This window comes from Pongo abelii, chromosome 7 (assembly GCF_028885655.2).
Source record: "Pongo abelii isolate AG06213 chromosome 7, NHGRI_mPonAbe1-v2.0_pri, whole genome shotgun sequence".
In the NCBI taxonomy this organism is placed as follows: Eukaryota; Metazoa; Chordata; class Mammalia; order Primates; family Hominidae; genus Pongo; species Pongo abelii.
In genome coordinates, this window is record NC_071992.2 from 106,676,852 (window position 1) to 106,699,536 (window position 22,685).

At 39.4% G+C, this 22,685-nt stretch overlaps 1 protein-coding gene and 1 long non-coding RNA gene across 2 annotated transcripts in view; one reads left to right on the plus strand and one right to left on the minus strand.

Moving 5' to 3' along the window:
• Positions 1–713: 713 nt before the first annotated feature.
• Positions 714–22,685, plus strand: part of NECAB1 (N-terminal EF-hand calcium binding protein 1) — a 173,954-nt gene continuing 151,982 nt past the window's right edge. Inside the window, 2 exon segments of the mRNA NM_001133547.1 lie at positions 714–955; positions 10,687–10,711. Of these exon segments, the coding sequence (NP_001127019.1) occupies positions 857–955; positions 10,687–10,711 (124 nt within the window). The 5' untranslated portion in view covers positions 714–856.
• Positions 15,478–22,685, minus strand: part of LOC134761954 (uncharacterized) — a 58,876-nt gene continuing 51,668 nt past the window's right edge. Inside the window, exons 2-4 of the long non-coding RNA XR_010141228.1 lie at positions 21,906–22,162; positions 21,657–21,795; positions 15,478–15,733 (exon numbers count right to left, since the gene is read on the minus strand). This is a non-coding gene — a long non-coding RNA (uncharacterized LOC134761954). The remainder of the gene's footprint in view (positions 15,734–21,656; positions 21,796–21,905; positions 22,163–22,685) is intronic.

The window sequence follows — 22,685 nt, forward strand, 5'->3', positions numbered from 1 at the left end:
GTCTTTATTGTGACTTTGGAAAACTTCATGTTTGAACATGACCTAACAATCCTTGCCCCATAGCAAACGTTTCGAAGCCTACTCTAGGCAGAGTTCATAGCACCGCCTTTGTCAGCAGCACTGCCACAGGTAAGCCTCAGAACCCTCTGGGGTGAGACCAGCGTAACCATTTTACTGATGAGGAAAAGTGAGGCTTACAGGTTAAGTCCCTAGAGCGCAAGATAACACCGAATGGCTTAATCCCTACACCAAACCAGCTGCTCCTTGCTTGCTGGTGTCCATGAACCCTGCCCCCGCCTTTGGGGAAGGTCGGGCAGACAGGCCACTGAAACCAAAAGCAAAGTAGGTAAAACCTCTCTGACTTCCTCCCTACTTATGGCATCCACTCGGGTGAGGCTGGGGGCGTCCTTACTTTGCGCTTTGGCTGCTCAGGACAAACGCCCTGCCATTCGTCCCTTCTCTCTGTCCGGACGCCCTCCTCCATCCCTGCACTTGGGGCCGTCGTGGGGCTGGCAGGGGTCCCCAGGCTATCTCTCCAGCCCTGGCCGATGGCCGTGCCGGGGGCAGAGCCCGCTCCCCTCCGCGCGTTGCTAAGTGCGGGGATGACATGGATCCAGACGCCGTCAACCGCGGGAAGGGGGAGGCGAGAGTTGGAGCGCGTGGGAGCGCAGAGGCCGGAGGAGGGAGGGGGGACACCGAGCGCGGAGAGCGCGGAGGGAGGCGCGCGCGGGAGCGAACATCCTCCCAGATCCAGAGCCCGGCGGCGGCGGCGAAGCAGCAGCTGCGGCCGCGCCCTTACCAGAGCCGGTGCGTCCGCCTAGCCCCGCTCCGCCTGAGGCCGTCAGGGCTCCCGAGGATGGAGGATTCCCAGGAGACATCGCCGTCCTCCAACAACTCCTCGGAGGAGCTCAGCTCTGCTCTGCACCTGTCCAAGGGCATGTCGATCTTCCTCGACGTAAGTACAGATGGTGGGAGCTGGGCGGTTGCTTCCCAGCACCTTTCTTTTCCCCTAAAGGAAGGGGTTCGGCTCAGGTGCTCACCAGTCAATGCTTGGTTCCCAGAACACAGGCGACAACTACCTCCTTTCCCTCTAGAGAACCACCGATGCAAATGCAGGAGGAACAACTGTCCCTTAACTTGCAGCTAGGGCTGTCCCAGACCTGCAGCTTGTGGCTTAACACCCTTAAGAAAATTACAAAAGTTAGATTTGTCAACAGGCTGGGTTTCGTAGATACACTATTGCAAATACAACAGACAATATTTGAGTGCATAGGACATTTTAAAGAGGCACAAGGTGGGGGGTGGGGTGAGGTGGGGACAGTGTCCCAACTCATCTCTCTAATGCGCCCTATTCGCAGCCTTGTGGATGCTCTCAAGCAACCCAGGCAGGGAAGCAGCAGCGATTGAGATGCCCTCGTCATCCTCCCCCGGACCCCCTCGGAAAACAATTACTTTGAGCATATTTGTTTTTCTTTTTACAGCGGTGGGAAAGATCATTTTCATGATTCTTTTTGTCACTGCCACCTCTTCGATTTTCCCTTTTTCTTCCCTGGTATTCTCCTTATCTGTACCTCTCCAAGTTCTAATTACTACTGTCACCTCCATCAATTCTAGCTTTTGACTGTTTTCCCTTTGGTCCTATTTCTCACTTCGGTATCGACTGCCTGCCTTCATTACTCTGATCTGATCACATCCTTTCTTTTCCTTCTGTGCTGTTTCTTTTTCCCGTATGGTGTGGTTTCTATCTTTACAGCACTTTTATTTCTTGTTTATTTCTCAATTTTGTTTTCCTCTCCTGCCTGCTGTTTCTGTTCTCTGTATTTTTCCCTCTGTTGCCTATCTCTTCTCTCTGCTTTGGGGTTTCTCTCAGCTGCTTGCCGGGCTCCGGGCTCTCCCAGCCCCTCAGTTGTCACATTCATGCTGTTGCCGGAGGTCGTGTCTATCTCAATGGGGACAATTCTGGCTGCTTCTTGTTTAGGCATGATAGAAAATGTCAAAGGACATGGAGGAGTGCTATGTGCTCTGTCCTCTACCCTTCTCTGAATTATCTTTTCTTATTAAAATCAAAATGAGTGGGAGATGGGCCAGAAGCCAGATACATTTGTTTGTGGAGAGATGAAAATATGAGGAAATCAAATTATTAGTATCATAATGGTGAGGCAGAGATAAAGAGGATAGGAGGATGTGAGGCACTCTCCCAAGTTTATTTTGAATGGATTGGCTAGAATTCTTTTTAATTCTAGGGAAAGAAACTCCTATCAATAATTCAAACTGTTGTAAGGCAAATGATAGAAGCGAGGTTCAACTGTGTGTACTGGCAGCCTTCACCCTTTATCACCTGGTTGCTCCAATTGGCGATCCAGGCATTCTGGGCTGGTCATCTCCTTCCCACCAAATCTCAGGTGTGGTCATTCCTATTCAGCCACCCAATCAGGTGGTTAAGTACCTTATCCTTCATGAGCATTTATCTCTGCCTGGTTTGGGTCAGTCAGATGGTATTATTGGTGCTCATGGCTTAACGGGCTGATCTTATTCAAGTTTTGCTGTTCAGGGCCATAAAGCACTTGAGGAGGTAAGCTGGAGAAGAGAAGGGCACCACAACATGCCTGAAAAGTCAGGGCCCCTGGAAATCATGTCAGTTATGAGGCTGACAATTAAGGGGCCATGGAGTTGATTCAAAGGGGACAAGTGGGGCCTCCATTCATTCTGACCTGATCGTCACTCTGTCCCCCATTGAGATCAAGTGCTTCCCTGTGCTTTTTAAAAAGCACTTAACAAACCCCGGTAATAGTGTGGAGATGAATGGAATAAAACTACACAAATGGAAAGTCATCCTCCTGACTCATACACCAGCCGTTGCTTAAGTGTTCAACTGCAATATTTTCGAAGAGAAAATTAAAATTTCATTTTTTATTACGTATGCATGATTGTTTCCAAGTCTGTAAACAAATAGCATCAGGTCCCTGTACAAAAGGAACTTGTAGTCTATGAATAGGGTGGTCTTGCCTTTTATATTTCAGAGATTTAAAAATAAAAATAGGAACCTGATTCCCTATGAGGGGTGTTGACATGCTTGTTTGTCAGTAAAATGCTAGAGTCTACAAAAAAACCTGCCATTGGATTTTGTCTCGAATGGAAAAGATTTTGTATACAGTTTTCTTTGAGTTATCTTGTGAAAAATCTAACACTAGTGAAATATGTGATGTGAAAAATGATTTGTTACTTAGGGATTTGTGAATTATTCATTTCTGGATCATACTGCTTTTAGCAAAATAAAATGTAAAATATACATGCATCACTTTATTTATTATATTTAATATATTCTAGTGGCACTAACAAGAAAGATTACTTTTAAAATTATCTTCATATTATAATACATAGGTGATAGATATTACCTGTTCCAAACTGGAACAGGTAATTATCTGTGCGTCTTCTGTATCACACAGACAATTTCCAAATTTGAGGAAAACTTTGATTTGCAGTGCTTTTTATTGCAATGTCACTGGAATAATCAATCATTTAAGAAATGATGTAAACTGATACTGAGAACACTATTAATGACATGATAAATGACCAGCTGGTTAGAAACTAGAGACAGATTTTAACAAGAAAATCAGAGATAGATTTGCCACAACTGTTGGCTTTTCCTTCAGTATCCTCTCCAAATCAGCAATAGTAATCACTATGATACTTCCTTAGGCTGTTGTGAGTATGAAATAAGAGTTCATAGTTTAGAAAATGGAAACAAAGCAAAAAGTGTTGCATAAATTTGAAGTATTATGGTTATTTCAGTGCTCCACACTGAGTGCATTAAATAACAGTAACAGTAGCTAAATCCACAAACCGATGCAGGGACTATTTCTTCATAAATCTAATTTGTAGAATTGTCTTGCTAGAATATGACAGAATTAAGTATCGGTTCATCATAAATACTCTTGAATACTGATGGGAGGCTTAGAAAACCTAGCACTGGTGCCAATGTATGCCAGTGCATTGAGGCTGGAGCAAGCATTTGCATATGGCATGCCTGCCAGCCACAGGAGAGGGACTCAACTGGGTCCTGGCAACACAGAGGACCACGGGGATTACTATTGCTTTTCCTTTTACACCAATGGACTATCATTTCCCCGGTTGCTGCAATCCAGTTAACAGAAGAGGAATTCTAGTTTGGAATACTAGTCCATATAGCATGTGTCTCCTCTTTTGAGTCATTACATTAATCAACTCTGCTACTGTGAAAAGGGAGAAAAACAAACCTTCAACTCATCCCCAAAAGCCAGAGAAATTCCCAAATGAAATTAGTTGCAACTTCATCCACCCAATGCCACTTTCCTTTCCCATCAGTTTTCCTTTGATTTTTAACTGGAAGGGAAGTGACTGTTCCCCACTTCACTGCTAAAGTGGGAATGAGGCTGGAAGGTTGTGAAGGGGATGAATGACTTTACTGCTTGTCTTCCCTTCCTTCCTTCGTCTAAGCATGCACACTCATGTACACTCTGAATGCGATATACAGAGCGTAGATGGTCAGGAACTTGGTGAAAACAAGAAATAGTTTCTTTTCACAAGGACACTTAATTCTGAAGCCCCTTATATGCTCATTTGTATGATGTGTGAGATGCACAGAGGAATGTCGAAGCCGAAGGAGTCTTCCAGATGCAATGGTTCTGTGACTGAACTCTGTTATAGCCACACACCTCCCATGTCACCTCATCACACACACACACACACACACACACACACACTTGCTCATTTGAGTGAGATTGTCCAGTTCAGAGGATGGCAGTTAACCCCATCATTGTCTACCTTCATTGGCAAGGCAAATGTCACTCTTGTAGTTACAGGAAACAGCAGAAATTAGGAAAAAAAAAATTTAATGCATGCTGGGCTTAATATCTAGGTGATGGATTGATAGGTGCAGCAAACCACCATAGCACACATTTACCTATGTAACAACCCTGCACATCCTGTACATGTACCCTGGAACTTAAAAAAATAAAAAAAAATTATTTAAAAATACACTTAGTCTTACTGTTATCATACATTAAAAATTGTTTTCCCACACTGGGCCTACCCTAGGCAAAATTGAGAAGAAGAAAATATGTGCGCTGATTCCTTCTCTCCATCCATCTTTCAGTACCTGCTTCCCCTTATCCAGTATCAGGGCAACCAGTGGCCTGGTAGTAAAACTACCTGCTGGAAGTCTGGCCCCACCCACCCTGGTAATGGGAGAGACTCCCATCTGACCCCAGGCAGTCTAATGATTGAGACACCTGGGCGACACCAGGCATTCTAATGGGAGAGACTCCCGCCGACCCTGTGTGGTGGGACTCCATGTTCTGGATTAGTCCTGAGTCCCTGCCTTATATTCTAGTTTCTCAGGAATCTACCAAGGGACTATTTCACCTCATTATCAAATCTTAACCTGATTCATGGTAGGAGTCACTTAGAAATATTAGTTCAGTAAATTATGATTGTGTCCATCTTTTAATGTTTCAAAGACAATATTTACATTTTAACACTTGCCTTCAATAACTTAAAGTGATGAATAAGGAATTTTAGTTGAGGCCATCAAAGAATATTTTTGAAATAGAGGAATCTATTTGATAATCTTTGAATTGTAGCAAAAACACAGTATTACCTGTCTTCAAATTTTAAGCCTGACCATAATATTTAAATTTATTTACCATCCATCCAGTGGTAGCAACCTTAAGATCGGCTGACACAGATTATTGTGGTACCATAACATAATGAACTTGATTCTCATCCGGAGTACATTTTTTATTAGTCTGTGGGATTAGAGGCAAAATTTGCAGCAGAGACAGTTCTGTTCATATTTAATTACAAGAACTGTCTTAATAACAAAAGCTGCTGTTTTTGTTTCATCTTTCAGAGGCTAAATGCTACTTGAGATTGTTCTTTATGAAATGAAATGAACAGAAGTCCTGGGTCCAACTCTGTGGTGTGTGATTATTCTATTCTAGTTTCTTCAAAATCCTGAGGACAAAATACAGCTTGAAATAGAATCTTAGAGTGAACCAAAAGCAAGAAATAGGATGTGTTTCATGTCTCCCTGACTCTCAGCTGGGGCTCCATGGTTGCAGAGGACAGGAAGAAGCTGGCTGTGATAAGGGAATGAATCCTCAAAATCCCCTCTAGCAATTGACTCTAAGAAGGAAAAATAATCTGGGTCTCATTTTGCTTTAAGTGTAGCTCTTACTATTGAAAGCAGTCCTCCTGCAGTAATTACATCAATTTAGTAAAACAGGAGGACCATCTTCTTCTGCATGCAAGTCTAGGTGATACCTACCTGTTGCTGGAAAAGTTTCATGGGTGAGATCTTTAATAGTAATACTAGTATCTTAAAACACATTGTGGCAATGATTAGATTTATCTATACCTCATTTCCGTGAAGTCGGCAGAATGAAAGGAAGATAATGTTTTTATAGTAGAAAGCAGTAAAACAGACAACTTGGGAATAAAAACGATTGCTCATGTTTCAAGCTGGCCAGCAAGAAGTGACAATCTAAATATAAGAATAGCTCTGGTTATTTAACTATAACTACAAGTTACTTAGGGAAAAAAAAAATAATCCTCAAGGGCCCCTTCCAAGCAATTAAAGTTTGTCTTTGCAATGTGCTAGTGGGGCATCCTCTTTGGTACTGTATATAACATAGCTCTGTAGTATGTTATCCAGATTATTTTCTATTAGCATACCTATCAGGGTTAACTTCATTGCAGCTAGCAGGAAAAATAATGCAAACTGTTTTAAGATTGTTTTTAAAAATAATGTATTGGCTCCTGTAATGAAAAAGCAGAGATCATCTCATCAAGATTACTTAATCAGAGACTCAAGGAGTGCTATCTGGACCCAGTTTCTCTGTCTCTGAAAACTACTTTCCTGGGTGTTGGTTCTTTCCAGGTTATATATTGTATCAGTTTCCTAGGGCTGCTTTAACAAACTACCACAATAGAATGTACTCTCCATGGTTCTGGAGGTGAGAAGGGCGAAATCAAGCTGCTAGCAGGATGATGCTCCCTGGGAAGGCTCCAGAGGGGGAACTGTATCATGCTTCCTCTCTTGCTTCTGATGGCACCTGTCAGTACTTTGGCATCCTTGCCTTTCAGCTGCACCACGCCAATACCTGCCTCTTTGATCTTACGGTCTCTATATCTCTGCATCTCTGAATTTCTCTCCTTGTAAGATCCCCAGTCATTGGACTTAGGGGCCACCCAATCCAGTTATATTTTATCTTAATGGGATTACATCAGCAAACCCTATTTCTTTTCTTTTTATAACTTAAAGTTTTATTTTAGATTCAGGAGGAATATGTGCAGATTTGTTACATGGGTGTATCACATGATGGTGAGATTTGGGGTACAAATGATCCCATCACCCAGGTAGTGAGCATAATACTCAACAGTTAGTTTTTCAACTCTTCTCCCCAACCTCCCTCTTCCCTCTATTAGTCCCCAGTGTATGTTGCTGCCATCTTTATGTTCATGTGTACCCAATGTTTAGCTCCCCCTTATAAGTGAGAATATGCAGTGTTTGGTTTTCTGCTTCTGCATTAATTCACTCAGGATAATGGCCTCCAGTTGCATCCATGTCGCTGCAAAGGACATGATCTTTTTCTTTTTTATGGCTGTGTAGTATTCCATGATGTATATGTACCACATTATCTTTATCCAATTGACCACTGATGGGCACTTAAGTTGATTTAGCATTTTTGCTGTTGTGAATAATGCTGCAATGAACATACAAGTGCCATGTGTCTTTTTGGTACAATGATTTATTTACTTTTGGATATATACTCAGTAACGGGATTACAAAGTCAAATGGTAGTTCTGTTTTAAGTTCTCTGAGAAATCTCCAAACTGCTTTCCACAGGCTAAACTAATTTACCTCCCCACCAACTGTGTATAGGCATTCTCTTTTCTCTGCAGCAGCTCCAGCATCTGGTTGTGTTTTTTTGACTTTCTGATAATAGCCATTCTGACTGGTGTGAGATGATAGCATATTGTGGTTTTGATTTGCATTTCTCTGATGATTAGTGATGTTGAGCATGTTTTCGTATGTTTGTTGGCCACTTGTATGTCTTCTTTTGAGAAATGTCTGTTCATGTCTTTTGCCCACTTCTTAATTGGTTTCTTTTTTGTTTTTTGAAATATGATTTTTACAGATTCTGTATATTAGTACTATGTTAAATACATAGTTGGTGAATATTTTCTCCCATTCTTTAGATTCTCTGTTTACTCTGTTGACAGTTTATTTTCCTGTGCTCTAGCTCTTTAGTTTAATTAGGTCCCACTTGTCAATTTTTGTTTTTGTTGCAATTGCTTTTGAGAACTTAGTTATAACTTTTTTCTCAAGGCCAATTTTTTCTCAATGTCAAGAATGATATTTTCTAGGTTTTCTTATAGGATTTTTATAGTGTGAGGTCTTATATCTAAATTTTTAATCCATCTTGAGTTAATTTTTGCCTGTAGTATTAGATAGTGCTCCAGTTTCATTCTTCTGCATATGACCTACTAGCTATCCCAGCACCATTTATTGAATAGGAAATCCTTTCCCCATTATTTATTTTTGTTGATTTTGTTGAAGATCAGATGGCTGTAGGTGTACAGCTTTATTGCTGGGTTCTCTATTCTGTTTCATTTTTGTATCTGTTTTTTTGTACCAGTACCATGCTGTTTTGTCTACCATAGCCTTATTGTATAGTTTGAAGTCAGGTAATGTGATGCTTCCAGCTTTGTTCTTTTTGTTTAGAATTGCTTTGGCTATTCAGGCTCCATTTTGGATCCATATGAATTTTAGAACAGTTTTTTCTAATTCTGTAAAAAATGACATTGGTAGTTTGATAGGAATAGTATTGAATGTATACATTGCTTTGGGTAGTATGGCCATTTTAACAATATTGATTCTTCCAATTCATGAGCATGGAATGTTTTCCCATTTGTTTCTGTCATCTATGATTTCTTTCAGCAGTGTTTTGTAGTTCTCCTTGTGGAAGTCTTTCACTTCTTTGGTTAAATGTATTCCTAGGTATTTTATTTTTTGTGTAGCTATTGTAAATGGGATTGCCTTCTTGATTTGGCTCTCAGCTTGAATGCTATTGCTGCATAGAAATGCTACTGAGTTTTGTACCTTTATTTTGTATCCTGAAACTTTATTGAAGTCATTTATCAGTCCCAGGAGCCTTTTGGTGGAGTCTTTGAATTTTCTAGGTATAAGATTATATCATCAGTGAAGAGAGACTGTTTGGCTTCTTATTTTGCTGTTTGGATGCCTTTTATTTCTTTCTCTTGCCTGATTGCTCTGATGAGGACTTCCAGTACTATGTTGAAGAGGAGTGGTGAGAGTGGGCGTCCTTGTCTTGTTACAGTTCCAGTTCTAGTTCTAGCATTCAAGGAGATGCTTCCAGCTTTTGCCTGTTTAGTATGATGTTGGCTGTGGGTTTGGCATAGATGGCTCTTATTATTTTGAGGTATGTTCCTTCAATGCCTAGTTTGTTCAGAGTTTTTATCATGAAGGAAGGTTGGATTTTATCAAGGGCTTTTCCTCCCAAACCCCTATTTCCAGATAAAGTTACATTCATGGATACTGAACATTAGGATTTCAACATTTGGTTTTGGAGGACACAATTCAACCTACAATATATCCAATAACAAAATGAATGACAGCAGTGCATTGCCTATATATTCCTGGGTTCAAAGTCAGCAGAAGGTAGAGTACGTCTCTCTCCTAACCACTCAAGCAAAACCATGGCCTGTCATTCACTGGCCCTAATGTGCTCATCCCTGAGCAGTCACCATGACCAGAGGGATATGACACTGTGTTTGTCAGACATAAGTGCCCTGCCCAGCACTGGAGCACCTAGGCCAAGCATGTAGGACAGGTTGGCTTTCCAGAAGATTAGAAATCATTACTAAAGTGTAATGGATACCAGATGGCCAAATAGTTCTTATACATCAAGACAATTTAAAGTAAGTCCAAGATAATATGATTAATAAAGTATAAATAAAGTAGATATAGCATAGACATGTGGTTACTCTTTACCCATGATGTATTATTTTTCTTTTATGTTTTGTTGAATCCCAGTTTTATTGAGGTATGATTGACTTACATTAATGTGCACATATGTAAAGTGTAAACTTGATGAGTTTTAACATATATGAAACCATTACCACATTCAAGATACTAACTATCTCTATCACCTGCAAAAGTTTTCTTACATCCTCTTGTAATCCACCCTCCCCTGCCCTGCCCATTCCTAGGAACCTTACTCTGTTTTCTGTCCCTATGGATTAGTTTGCATTTTTAAGAATTTTATATAAATGGAATTATAAGTAGGTATTCTTTTGCATCAGGGTTTTCTACTCAGCCTAGTTATTTTTGGTTCTATCCAAGTTGTTGTGTGTATAAATAGCTCATTCATTTTTATTGCTCCGTAGTATTCTATTGTATGGCTATACGACAGTTGGTTTGTTCGTTCACGGTTTGTTTATCCATGGACATTTGGGTCGTTTTCAGGTTTTAGATATTATAAAGAAAGATCTCAATTGGGAAACGCTTACTTAAAATTAGAATGTATTTTATTTAATTATGAATAAATTATGCGTAAGTGTAATGTTCACTGCAATATTTATTTAAAATGCTGATAAAATTTTTCCCTTTTTCCTTTCCAGATACTGAGGAGAGCAGACAAAAATGGTAAGACCGAAAATCTACAGTTTCTATTTATTAATCTCTTACATTTTATATTACCTTATAAATAATAATCAGGAAAAAGGGGAGAGTCCTGGAAAATGACATATAAAATACTACTTTATTGTACTAGTGATCATTTTAGATAAGTTTTAGGCCCTAAATATTCATAAGAAGTTGGCAGAAGGATTTACATTTGAAAGGAATGTTTATGCCTTTGAAGTGAGGAGCTCTGCTGTACTTGGACTCTGGCTTTTCCTTTTCATGCATCAAAAAATAATTTTGCGGCAATAACAGCTTCTATTCATTGAGTGTCTACTGTGTGCCAGGCATTGGGCCAAGTGCTTTAAGCATATTATGTCCTAGAATTATTACGATACAAAGCTGAGACCGGACCCCAGGTCTGTATGACACGCAAGTCTGGACTCTCCACACTGAGCTTTATCGTGGCCTTGGGGATTTTACTGCGCTTCAAGAGGGCTGCCTGGAAGCCTGCATTGCTAGCTTTATCTCTACTCCATTGTTCCTGGCCACTGCTTTCCTATTTGAAGTGTATGCCCTGGAAATGATAATCTATAGCAACAGAGAAGTAGGAGATGGCAACCTTGAAGTAAAAACTTGCTCTGTTGATTTAATGATGACTGCACAACATCTAATTATAAGTTGTCATAAGCAGTATCTTTTGACTCTATTATTCCACTAGAAACTTTGTCCCAGAGAACACCAAATAAAAGCTTGTTTTGTTTTTGTTTTGTTTTGTTTTTTCTTTTTGCTGCTATATTATAAGTACTATGGCAGAGGTATATTCTTGACAAGAATTTCTTGACAAATTTAGGATACAAAGGGTTCTTTCCCTTTTTTGAAATCCCATTTCTTATCTATGGGGAGAGATTACAGGCAGAGTCCAGATCTGACAGTTTAAAGATATATGTTGTGGTCTATTTTACCCTTAAGCGGGCAAATCAAGAAAAGCTTGACTGACAAGACACACCTTTCTACACAAAAGAAGATTATTAATCCAAGGAACAATGTAATAGCATCCCAAGTCCCAATAACATTTAATTGTGCTTGGCCATCAAAATATTTTCTCAGACTGTGTTGTGGTGATTGATATATTTGATATATTGTCAGTTCAAATGTGCTTTTTGTTCCCACTTGAAGCATTTCATTATTTTGTTTTTAGTTTTAGTTTTTGGGTTTTGTTTTTTTTTTTTTTTGAGACAGAATCTCGCTCTGTCACCCAGGCTGGAGTGCAGTGGTGGGATCTCGGCTTACTGCAACCTCCGTCTCCTGGGTTCAAGCAATTCTCCTGCCTCAGCCTCCCGAGTAGCTTGGAATACAGGCGCACGCCATCATACCTGGCTAATTTTTGTATTTTTAGTAGTGACAGTGTTTCACCATGTTGGCCAGGCTGGTCTCAAACTCCTGACCTCAAGTGACCCGCCCTCTTCCGCCTCCGAAAGTGCCAGGATTACAAGCGTGGGCCACTGCGCCTGGCCTATTTGATTACTTTTAAAGACAGAAATAATGATGGCATCAATTTGTCTTCTCATCTCATCCTTTGGTCTTTTGCCTGATATCCAGCCCCAGGGATGCCTGGTGTACAATTGAATAGCCCACCTGCCTCTATGCCACCTGCCTTGTATTTCAATAGCAGTCTCCAGCTCAGAAATGCTTTTGCTCCCTTTCCACCGAAGCTCCTAGTTTTCTCAGGCTATACTTTCATTTCCTAGACCCCAAAGCTCTGATTTAGGTCCACCCTTACCTTTGTATGTATTTCTCTTCTTTCCATCAAAATTAGCATAATCCACTGTCAGAACAAAAAGCACTGAACAAAACAATGCACATGATTCAATAGCTTATGATAACCTCAAATACCATGCTGCATGAAGTGGTCACTTGCACTGGCAGACCCATGTCTCATATTTCCTCACCTGCCCCACTCTGCCTTCCTTACCGCCTCTCCTAATGTCCATTCCAACATGCTGTCAGACTACCTGCCTTTCTGCCCTTACCTCTCAAAATCTTCCACATGTATCCTCCTCTGCAGCTGCTGAAGCACTCAGTCCCCTTGGGCACCCTCCATCTGCCACACTGTTATGTTACCCTGCTGTGACCTCCGCCTCCACCCTCAGTCAGCTTGAGAACACTCATGCTTTGCTTACATTCCTGCTCAAAGACACCTTATCTGGGAAACCTCCCCCAGTTCCCTCGACAGGGCCCCACCCTCTCCCTGTGTTCTCAGCACAATTGTACAAATTAGCACAATTGAGTGTTCTCAGCACTTTGGCACATATTGATTATTGTCCTTAAGGTGGAGACTGCTTCTTGGCTGGAGATTGTACTTCTCTAAGCCAAACATGACTCTCTAAGGCAAGGAACTTATGTTACAAGTAGATGGTATGCCCAGCCAGTACTAGATGCTCAATAGACATTGGTTTAATGAATTAAGAAGAAAATACAGTATATATACTATTCAGCCTTAAAAGAAAGAAGAAATTCTGTCATTTGTGACAACATGAATGGAATTGGAGACCATTATGCTAAGTGAAATTAGCCAAACACAGAAAGACAAATACCTCTTATACTTCTATATCGAGCCTAAAACAATTGAACTCATAGAAGCAGGGGTTAGAATGGTGGCTACAGAGGCTGGGGAGTGAAAGGAGTGGGGAGGTAATAGTTGAAGGGTACAAAGTCTCAGGAGGAATAAGTTTAATTTTTTTTGAGATCAATTGCACAGCATAGTGAATATAGCTAATCATTGAGTTCTGTACATTTTAGTATCACCGAGAGTAAATTTCTTCTAATGTTCTCATCACCAAGAAATCACAAATATTTGAGGTGATAGAGACATTAATTAGCTTAATCTTTCCACATTGTATTCAAAAATCATAACATCACTTTTTATCCCATAAATAAATACAACTCTAATTTGTCAATTTATGATAAAAAATTAAAATAAAAAAGGATTGAAGATGTTCTGCTCCATTATTTCTCTCTCTTCTCTCTGTCCACTTTTCCCCCTGCCTTTCGTCCCACCTTACTCTTCTCCCTCATTCTCAGTGTAAAGTTGGAGGGAAGCAGAGTCAAGCAGTTTGGGTTTAAACCACAAGTATGCCACCTAGGAACCTTATAAAGAGCATAGATAATGACATCTACCATGTCATGTGGTAATTATGAATAATAAATGAGGGACTATCCATAAAGTTACCAGGCAAGTGCCTGGAATGTAGTAACAACTAAACACTTGCTCATTTTGCTGCTATTTGATTAATATTATCTCTATTGCTACTGAAAGCTTAAGCTGTTTTTTCTGCTGTGATGACTTGGCTATCTGAGATACTTATTAACATTTTAGTTATTTCTATTGCAGTGGAGTTTAGTAGAAAAGAAAAATAAAGCTATTTACCCATATATGGAGTATTTGAAAGGGAAAAGGATAGTGGATAATCTAATGTAAATGAGAAGATACAAGCATATAAAAGTAAGCATCCTTCTGTACCATGTGTTCATGGCATTCTGTATTTGCAAATAGACAGCTGCTACATGTATTTGAGCTCTTGCTAACAGACCCTCATGTGATAGAATCCCTTGTGGACAGCATAATTGGTGACAGAATAACAAAAGGAAGAAGAGGCAATAGGCAGTATAATTGTTCACCTGCCCAGAGGACAGATTTAGCTTTTGGAATCTATCTGACATCTGACAAAAAAGAGAAGCTGCTGGATAAATTGGGCGGGGTGGGAGGGATACACATTAGTGATTAGCTATAATAATGACATCTTGGAGAGATTTTTTTGGTTGTTTTTTTTTTTAAATCATAGGCTAGGATCCTAAACATAGAGATAGCCCTCAGAGTAGGATTGCTTAGGAGAGATGCTAGTGCTTTGAGCCAAAGGGACCGAAATTCAAGTTTTTAGAAATATAAAACTTCTGAGAAAGCTTATTTACAGGTTGAATGAAAATGGAAATGATACATGGGTATTTATACAATTTGCAAAAATATTTTTAAAATTTAAATATATTTTATTTTAAAATATTTAATTGAGAAATAAAGGTCAAATATATTCAAGGTATATAATATGATGATTAGATAAATGTATACATTGTGTAATTCTTACAATAATCAAATTAATTAAAACATTCATCACCACTCATCATGTACATTACAGCCCCAGAACTTGTTCATCTTATAACTGAAAGTTTGTACCCTTGACTATCATCTCCCATTTCCTCCACCCCCAGCCCATGGCACCCACTATTGTACTCTCTGCTTCTACGAGTTCAAATTTTTCAGATTCCACATGTAAGTGAGATTGCACAGTATTTGTTTTTGTGTGTGGCGGGGGGGGCAAGAATATCTTTGAAATCTTAGTAAGAGGCAAAATGAAAAGCTTCGTAGTAGTGAATAGCACCATTGGATTCCTCTTGTTGATTTGCACTTGCTAAGGTCTGCTATCATTCTTGATCAGTAAGTAGGAAGGCTATGTGGGTGGCACAATTGATCCCTGTTTAATCACTGTTCCCTCTAAGAGATTGTTATAGTTCTCCTCAGGCCTTTAGTCCAATCCAGCAGCCTGCATATATTAAATTTGTGAGAGCAGAAATGGTGCCTATTTCACATACCCCCAGGTCCTCCATGGTCAGCAAAATCCCTGCTGCAACACAGATGTTCATAAATATTTGTGAATTATTTGTAAGAAATGCATAACCAACAATTTCACTGAAGAAATATAATCATATATATAATTTAATCAAACAAAGCACTGTTGTTATTTATCTGTTGTTTATTAATTAATAATGTTCAATAAAATGTATGGAGGACATAATACGAGCTGAGTCCTACCCTCTGTGATTTATATACATTGTCTTCAATCATTATGACAAGCCAACGGAATAAACAGTTTAGAGCAGTGGCGAAAATGTAGGCTTTGAGGTCACACAAGCCCATGCTTGGCTGTGCCTCCTTCTAGCTTTATGACCTCGAGCAAGTTGCTCAACTTCCCTGTGCCTCAGTTTCCACATCTGCAAAGGAAGGATAATAATATTACTTCTCATAAAGTTGTTTTGAGAATTAAATGAGATTATGCCTCTGAAACACTTATTCTGATCTCACCTAGTGATAATTGCTCAATATTTTTAGCTATTTTTATTATTTTCCCTATTTTTTAAGTGAAGCAAATGAAGCTCAGAGATGTCAGATAACTTTCTCCAGGTTACATTGTATGTTAACAGTAGCATCAGATTAGTGAACCCAGGTCTATTTCACTTCATATTTGGTGATTTTTTTCACTTTGTTGTATATGCACCTATGTCACCTATGTATGTATTTCAGACTACAAATATACAAATATAATTATAGTTAGAGCCTGAATTTGTATACATCTTGAATATGATGTTCTGGCACTCCAATATGTGGTAGTTTAATTGATTTAATGCATTTGTTGTTTCCTTGGTAGTCTGAATTATGAATCAATGGCTAATACATCTCCAGAAAATAATGTTGGCAATGAAAATCCTAGCCTAAGAATAGTTGATGTGGTATTTATGTATTTAGAGATACTTTAAATACTTCATTGGATTATGATCAATTCATTTGGAATTGATTATGTAAGAATTGGTAAGAGTCTTTCCAAACTGGTCACCTAAAGTTTGGTTTATTCTATTAACATGTAAAAATATGACCTTGAGTAGAAGCTGGAACAAAGATTCGGTACATATGAGTATTTCCAATAAAGCCTGGGTCATCACCTAGCAACACTTCAGAGTCCCGCAGAGCTCTGTGATTCTGTCTTTCACACTTAGGAATAAGGCTGCCCTTTGATGTGAGCTATTCAGTCAAGCATCACCACCCCGCACTGGGCTCTCCAGACCCTCTTATCTTCTAATCAGGGCTCCTAGCTCCAAATAAAATGGAAAGATTAAGGGCTGGGCCCTAGAAATAAGGGACGTTGACATAAGGCTCTGGATTTCATAATTCCTCATAGTTTTTGCAAACATTTTTGGGAAAATAATGAAACTGAGAATCAGATAACTTATAGATTAGTGGGGTTCTCACATAGCTCTGTACTCATATGTTAACTGTCAGGTACACGCAGACACCTCAACTACACATCTACCAGCTCGAAAGTCAAAGCAAAGTCTATTAGAAGTGATTCATTTAAAAAAAAAAAAGCCCTAACAGTGACCTTATTGAAAGAAATGGCTCCTCCACCACTGCAAAATATGTGGGAGAAACCCATGAGTGCAAGTTCTGACTGCAATGATTTTTTTAACAAAATAAAGAAAAATAAATTTCCTATTTTCATAGTATGACTTTTTTTTCCTAAAATGCAAAGCACTTTCACACCCATAAATTTGTTACTTTTCTGTTAAAAGCAGAAAACGGAAAATTATTATCTTTACATAGCTGGGTTTATCAGCTGCCACAGAAACAAACAGAAATTTCAGATTCACTTTCCTGAGCCCTCAAAATGGCTCCCATGGGCTGTCAAAGGCTCAAAAATCAGGTCCTGCTCCAATACCAGATCCTGGAGGGCACACAGCATAGACTTATCCCAAAACGTGGCTGCTACCTTAAATGCTTTCTGTAATGGGGATCTGTGGTTGTCATCCCAGCCTTCCTTTCCTTTCTGTTCCTGCAATTTAATCGTCTACTCTGCTCCATCTAGATCCCAGAGATATGTAGCATAATGGTTAAGCTTATGTATGATTTTGCAGTCAGATTACCTGTGCTCCAATCCCCATTCCACTTACTGTGCAATTTGGGTAACTTAATTTCCCCACCTGTGAAATGGAAATAAAGGCAATGCCTCTCTCACAGACTTGTTGGAAAATTAAATAGATCATACACAGAAACTCTTGGAAAGGTGCCTGGCCCTTAGGAAGTTCTTAATAAGTGTTATCTATTTCCATTTTTTCATCCTAATCCTTTTTTTCTTTCTTTTTTTTTTTTTTTTTTTTGAGATGGAATCTCACTTCGTGGCCCAGGCTGGAGTGCAGTGGCACGACCTCGGTTCACTGCAACCTCCACCTGCCAGGTTCAAGCAATTCTCCTGCCTCAGTCTCCCGAGTAGCTGGGACTACAGGGGCGTGCCACCATGCCCAGCTAATTTTTTGTATTTTTAGTAGAGACGGGGTTTCACCATGCTGGTCAGGCTGGTCTTGAACTCCTGACCTCATGATCTGCCCACCTCAGCCTCCCAAAGTGCTGGGATTACAGGCGTGAGCCACCGTGCCCAGCCTTTTCATCCTATTCTTATTCTCATTTGGTAGGACTGTCAATCACAATGTCCTAGTGCTGAATTTTTCACATGGCAGTGCCCAGAGGTCTGTCTATGACCACCTTACTAAGACCCCAGAGCTGCACTAGTGTTTGTTCTGCCTTTGCCCTGGTGATTCAGCTTTTCTTATTGTTTGCAAACCAATAATCCTAGTTGAAATTCTCATGTGTCTTGGAGTTGGTGCTTTGTGCCCAGCCACCTGACTTGCCCCTCTAGATGTGTCTCCATCTCAGGACAGGAACCACCAAGCAACCCTTGCTCCAACCAAAAGTTTCAGAAGCTTCCACAACTTTTCTCTTTCTCTAGTAATTCCACATCCAATCTATTAGCAGGCCCTGTTGGCTCCACTGTCAAAACATCTTCAAAACCTAGTCACTTCTTGCTATTTCCAAATCTTCAACCCTAATTAAAGCCTCCTTAATCTGGCACTTAGCATACAGCAAAAATTTCCATATTAGAGCTATTGAAGACTTCAGAAAATCAGTGGCAAAGATGATAGAGATAAGAAAATGCATTTGATACTTTTGGATATATAATTAGCAGACTTGGTAATTAATTGGAAGTGTTAAGTAAGAGAGATGAAGGCATTTACTGAGGTTGACATGTGCAAGGTTGTGTATGTTTCAGATTTCCAGTTTCTGACTTCAGTAACTAGATGGATAATGAGGCTATTAACTTCTTTATGGTTATGAAAGTGTCTTACATGTGAAAAGCTTGATTTTGTTGTAATATTGGTCACTTTTAGTTATGCGAGTTCTCCTGTGAATATCTGTTGATCTAGTAATAAGTGATATTTCTGTGTTTTTCTTAATATTCAAAATCACACCTAAGTTGTTAAAAAATACTGAAAAATGTAATAGCCTGTATATTATCAACTCTTTATGGCCATGAGAATATTGGTTTAGACTTTACAAGAAAATATTACAGTAATAACAGTAAATAATCTTATTAAAAGATTATTATGCTGTGCTGGGCATAATTTTATTTAATCTGTATAACAATATTGCAAGGAAGATACTGTCATTGTCCCAATTTTATTTATGAGTAATCTAAGACATAGGGAACTCATCCAAGGGCATGGAGTGAGTAAATAGGATTTGTATCCAGATTTTCTTCTAAACCAAAAGTCTTAGCACTTAACCAGGATCTTCATTTGCTGTGGCTCATCTCTGTAGCAGAATTGTGCTGTTGAAATCTAGAAATACCAACATTTCCACATGGAGAATCCCAAATGATTCAGTGTAATTTTAAAAAAAGACAAAAATATTTGAAATTATTTTGGCTATGTTCCTGTTTTAAGGTGGCATGGTATGATGGAGAGTTGGAACTTTAATCTGCCATTTGTTCATTCACTCATTCCTTTATTTGCTTAATATTTTGTGAGTGCTCTTTAAATGCCAGAGACTGTGCTAGATGGCGGGAATACAAAGACAAAATAATACATTTACTTTAGTATACATTTACTTGGATGTGATCTTAGACTAATTCATTAACCTCTCTGAGTTCATTTCCTCATTTTTGAAAATAGGAATAATAAGAATTTGCAGGACTACTGGGAAGAAAAAGCCAAGTAAATATAAAGTTCCAAGGATGTTGTTTAGAATATTGTGAGTAATAAAAACATGTCACTTCCCCTTTGCCTTCACTAATTTCTTATAGGTCCTAAAGATACGATTTCTTCACTTGTGAACTAAGGAAGGCAGACTGTAAAAAAACTGAGCCCTTACAAAATTTTACGTTACTAGGACAAATTATATATTTGTGTAATAAAAGGAACTCACCTTTGATTTTTGCACATGGATTTGAGAAAACTTAGTCAATAAACTCTAAACTCTTAGAGATTTGAGGTGGGGTAAGGGGCATGGTGGTTGGGGGCAACATTGTCCTCTGGGAGCTTAGCATCTTCTTGACAGATGAGTCATGCCCATGGAGAAAATTGAATATTTTTCTTTTCTTTTTTTTTTTTTGGGAGACAGAGTCTTGCTCTGTCTCCCAGGCTGGAGCGCAGTGGTGCAATCTCGGCTCACCGCAACCTCCACCTCCCAGGTTCAAGAGATTCTCCTGCCTCCGCCTCCCGAGTAGCTGGGACTACAGGTGCGTGCCACCACACCCGGCTAATTTTTTGGTTTTTTTTTTTTTCAGCAGAGACAGGGTTTCACTCTGTTAGCCAGGATGGTCTCGATCTCCTGATCTCATGATCCACCTGCCTCGGCCTCTGAAAGTACTGGGATTACAGGCGTGAGCCACTGAGCCTGGTGAAAATTGATTAATTTTCAACATCAACGTCAACAGCACAACTCTGCTACAGCGAGGAGCTACAGTAAATGAAGCATCAATAATTTTCAATGCGTTCACAATGCAAGAGCCATCACTAAGCCAAATGAGTGAGAAAACACCCTAATGCATTCGAGTTCTGAGGAGGAAGAGGTCTCTGGGATAGGATGGCCTAGGAAGGCTTATGGACTCATTGTCCTCAAATAAATCTCCAAAGATGAATAAAAATTCAGATAGCTAGCAAAAAAGAAAGATGATTATCAATTAGGACCAATTCAGTTTAAGTGACAAAAACCTAATTCAGATTAAAGTAAAATTGGGAAATTGTTGGCTCCTATAATTGAAAAACCCCCCAAATGGTAAAGCTTTGAGTACAGCTTTATCTAGGTGTTCAGAAATTACTCTCTTTATCTATCTCCTTTCTTATCTCTACATCTCAATTTTGGTTTGTGTCTGGTTGGTCTTCCTTTCAGGTAGGCTTTCTTACCAGGGGTGGCGAGATAGTACCTAGAACCCATCCCACCAGTTCAACAGGTCAGAATAAAGAGAGAATTTCTCCTTTACATTAATTTTAGCAAAAATCTCAAGATTTTCTCTGATTTATCAACTAGTTACATGCCCATCCTTGAAGCAATAACTGAGGGTTTGGATGAAGTGGTTTTCTAGGCTTAGATTTTATACACTCCCCCAGAGATGATGGGTGCATAAAGCTGCACCTCAAATAGAGTGGGAGAGAGAGCAGATGATCTCTCAAGCAAAAATCAGTGTTTCTACCAAAAGAAGAGAGAATAGATGTTGACCAGGCAAGATTAACAGATGTTCCTCTTTTGGAGGGTAAACTATCTGAAAAAGCAGTGATTATCCAGTGAGAGTGCAGGTATAGAGGAGGGGAAATGCAAGCAATTTGATTATGTATTGTACTCCTCTTTCTACCTCTAATGCCTGTGTTAAAATATTTAATTTTCATTTACCAGTGAAATTTGTCTACAAATGGAGTATTCATCACGTTGCTAATTTTGAATCTACATCCGCTACAAACTAAATATTCCTCCGACACGTTTCATCTGTCATTCTACGAAAGCCTGAGTAAATACAAGTGTTTTTTTCTTACTTTTCTCCTAGGCTCACATAAAATGTTATTGTTAATTCCCCATGGAAATGACATTAAACGGATTTTTTTCACTAAATTAGGAGCACATTCTTTCTAGCCATGAAAACTAATACACATTCATTCCCTCAGAATGAAGACAGTTTTTTTCATTTTCCCAGCACAATTCCAAGTGACAAAAATATTTTGATGTAACAAATGAGCTTTCCCCAAAAAGTATCTAAATATATGATGTCAAGTCAGTAAAGAGCCAAGCATTTGACTGAATTATTCATTTTTCTACCTGATATCTGAGCATTTGGTTGATTTTAAACCGAGAGCAGCTTTAATGACCCACTTCCAGGAATGGGTCTCGGGAAGCGTGCTTTCAGGGACCTCATCTGAATCATTTAACCTTGTCATATTTCAGTTTCCTTCCCCTCCTGAAAAGACAAAGAAGAAGATGAAACTACTTCAAGAAATTATTGTGACTATAGTCAATAAAATTTAGACTAAAAGTGCCTCGCAAGATAACAGGTCAAAATATACTTACTTGTGGCAGGGCGTGGTGGCTCACGCCTGTAATCCCAGGACTTTGGGAGGCGAGGCAGGTGGATCACGGGGTCAGGAGTTCGAGACCATCCTGGCTAACACGGTGAAACCCCATCTCTACTAAAAATACAAAAAATTAGCCAGGCGCGGTGGCGGGTGCCTGTAATCCCAGCTACTCGGGAGGCTGAGGCAGGAGAATGGCGGGAACCCGGGAGGCGGAGCTTTCAGTGAGCTGAGATCGCGCCACTGCACTCCAACCTGGGAGACAGAGCAAGACTCCATCTCAAAATAAATAAATAAAGAAACAAACAAACAAGCACACTTGTATAAGCAGTGACACATGAAACGAATTTCATTTCTCCAAATAATCTGTAAAATACATGGAGCCAGGGAAGAATGTCTAGAGTTAAGAAACTGAATCTGTTGAGTCTATTACTGAGTTAAATATATGTTGTATTTGTTATATTTCAATATCTAATATGAATAAGTATAACTAATTTTTCCATGTTGATAATATAGAGTCAGCTTTTAATATATTTTAATATATTAAAATGTTTTAATGCTACATAATTTTCATATTTTATTATTATCATTATTATTTTAGAGACAAGGTCTCACTCTGTCACCTAGGCTGGAGTGCAAGTGGTGTAATCGTAGCTCACTATAACCTTGAATTCCTGGGTTCAAGCGATCCTCCCTGTCAGCCTATTGAGTAGCTAGTACTGTAGGTGCACACCACCACACCCAGCTAATTTTTAAATTTTTTTGTAGAGACAGGGTC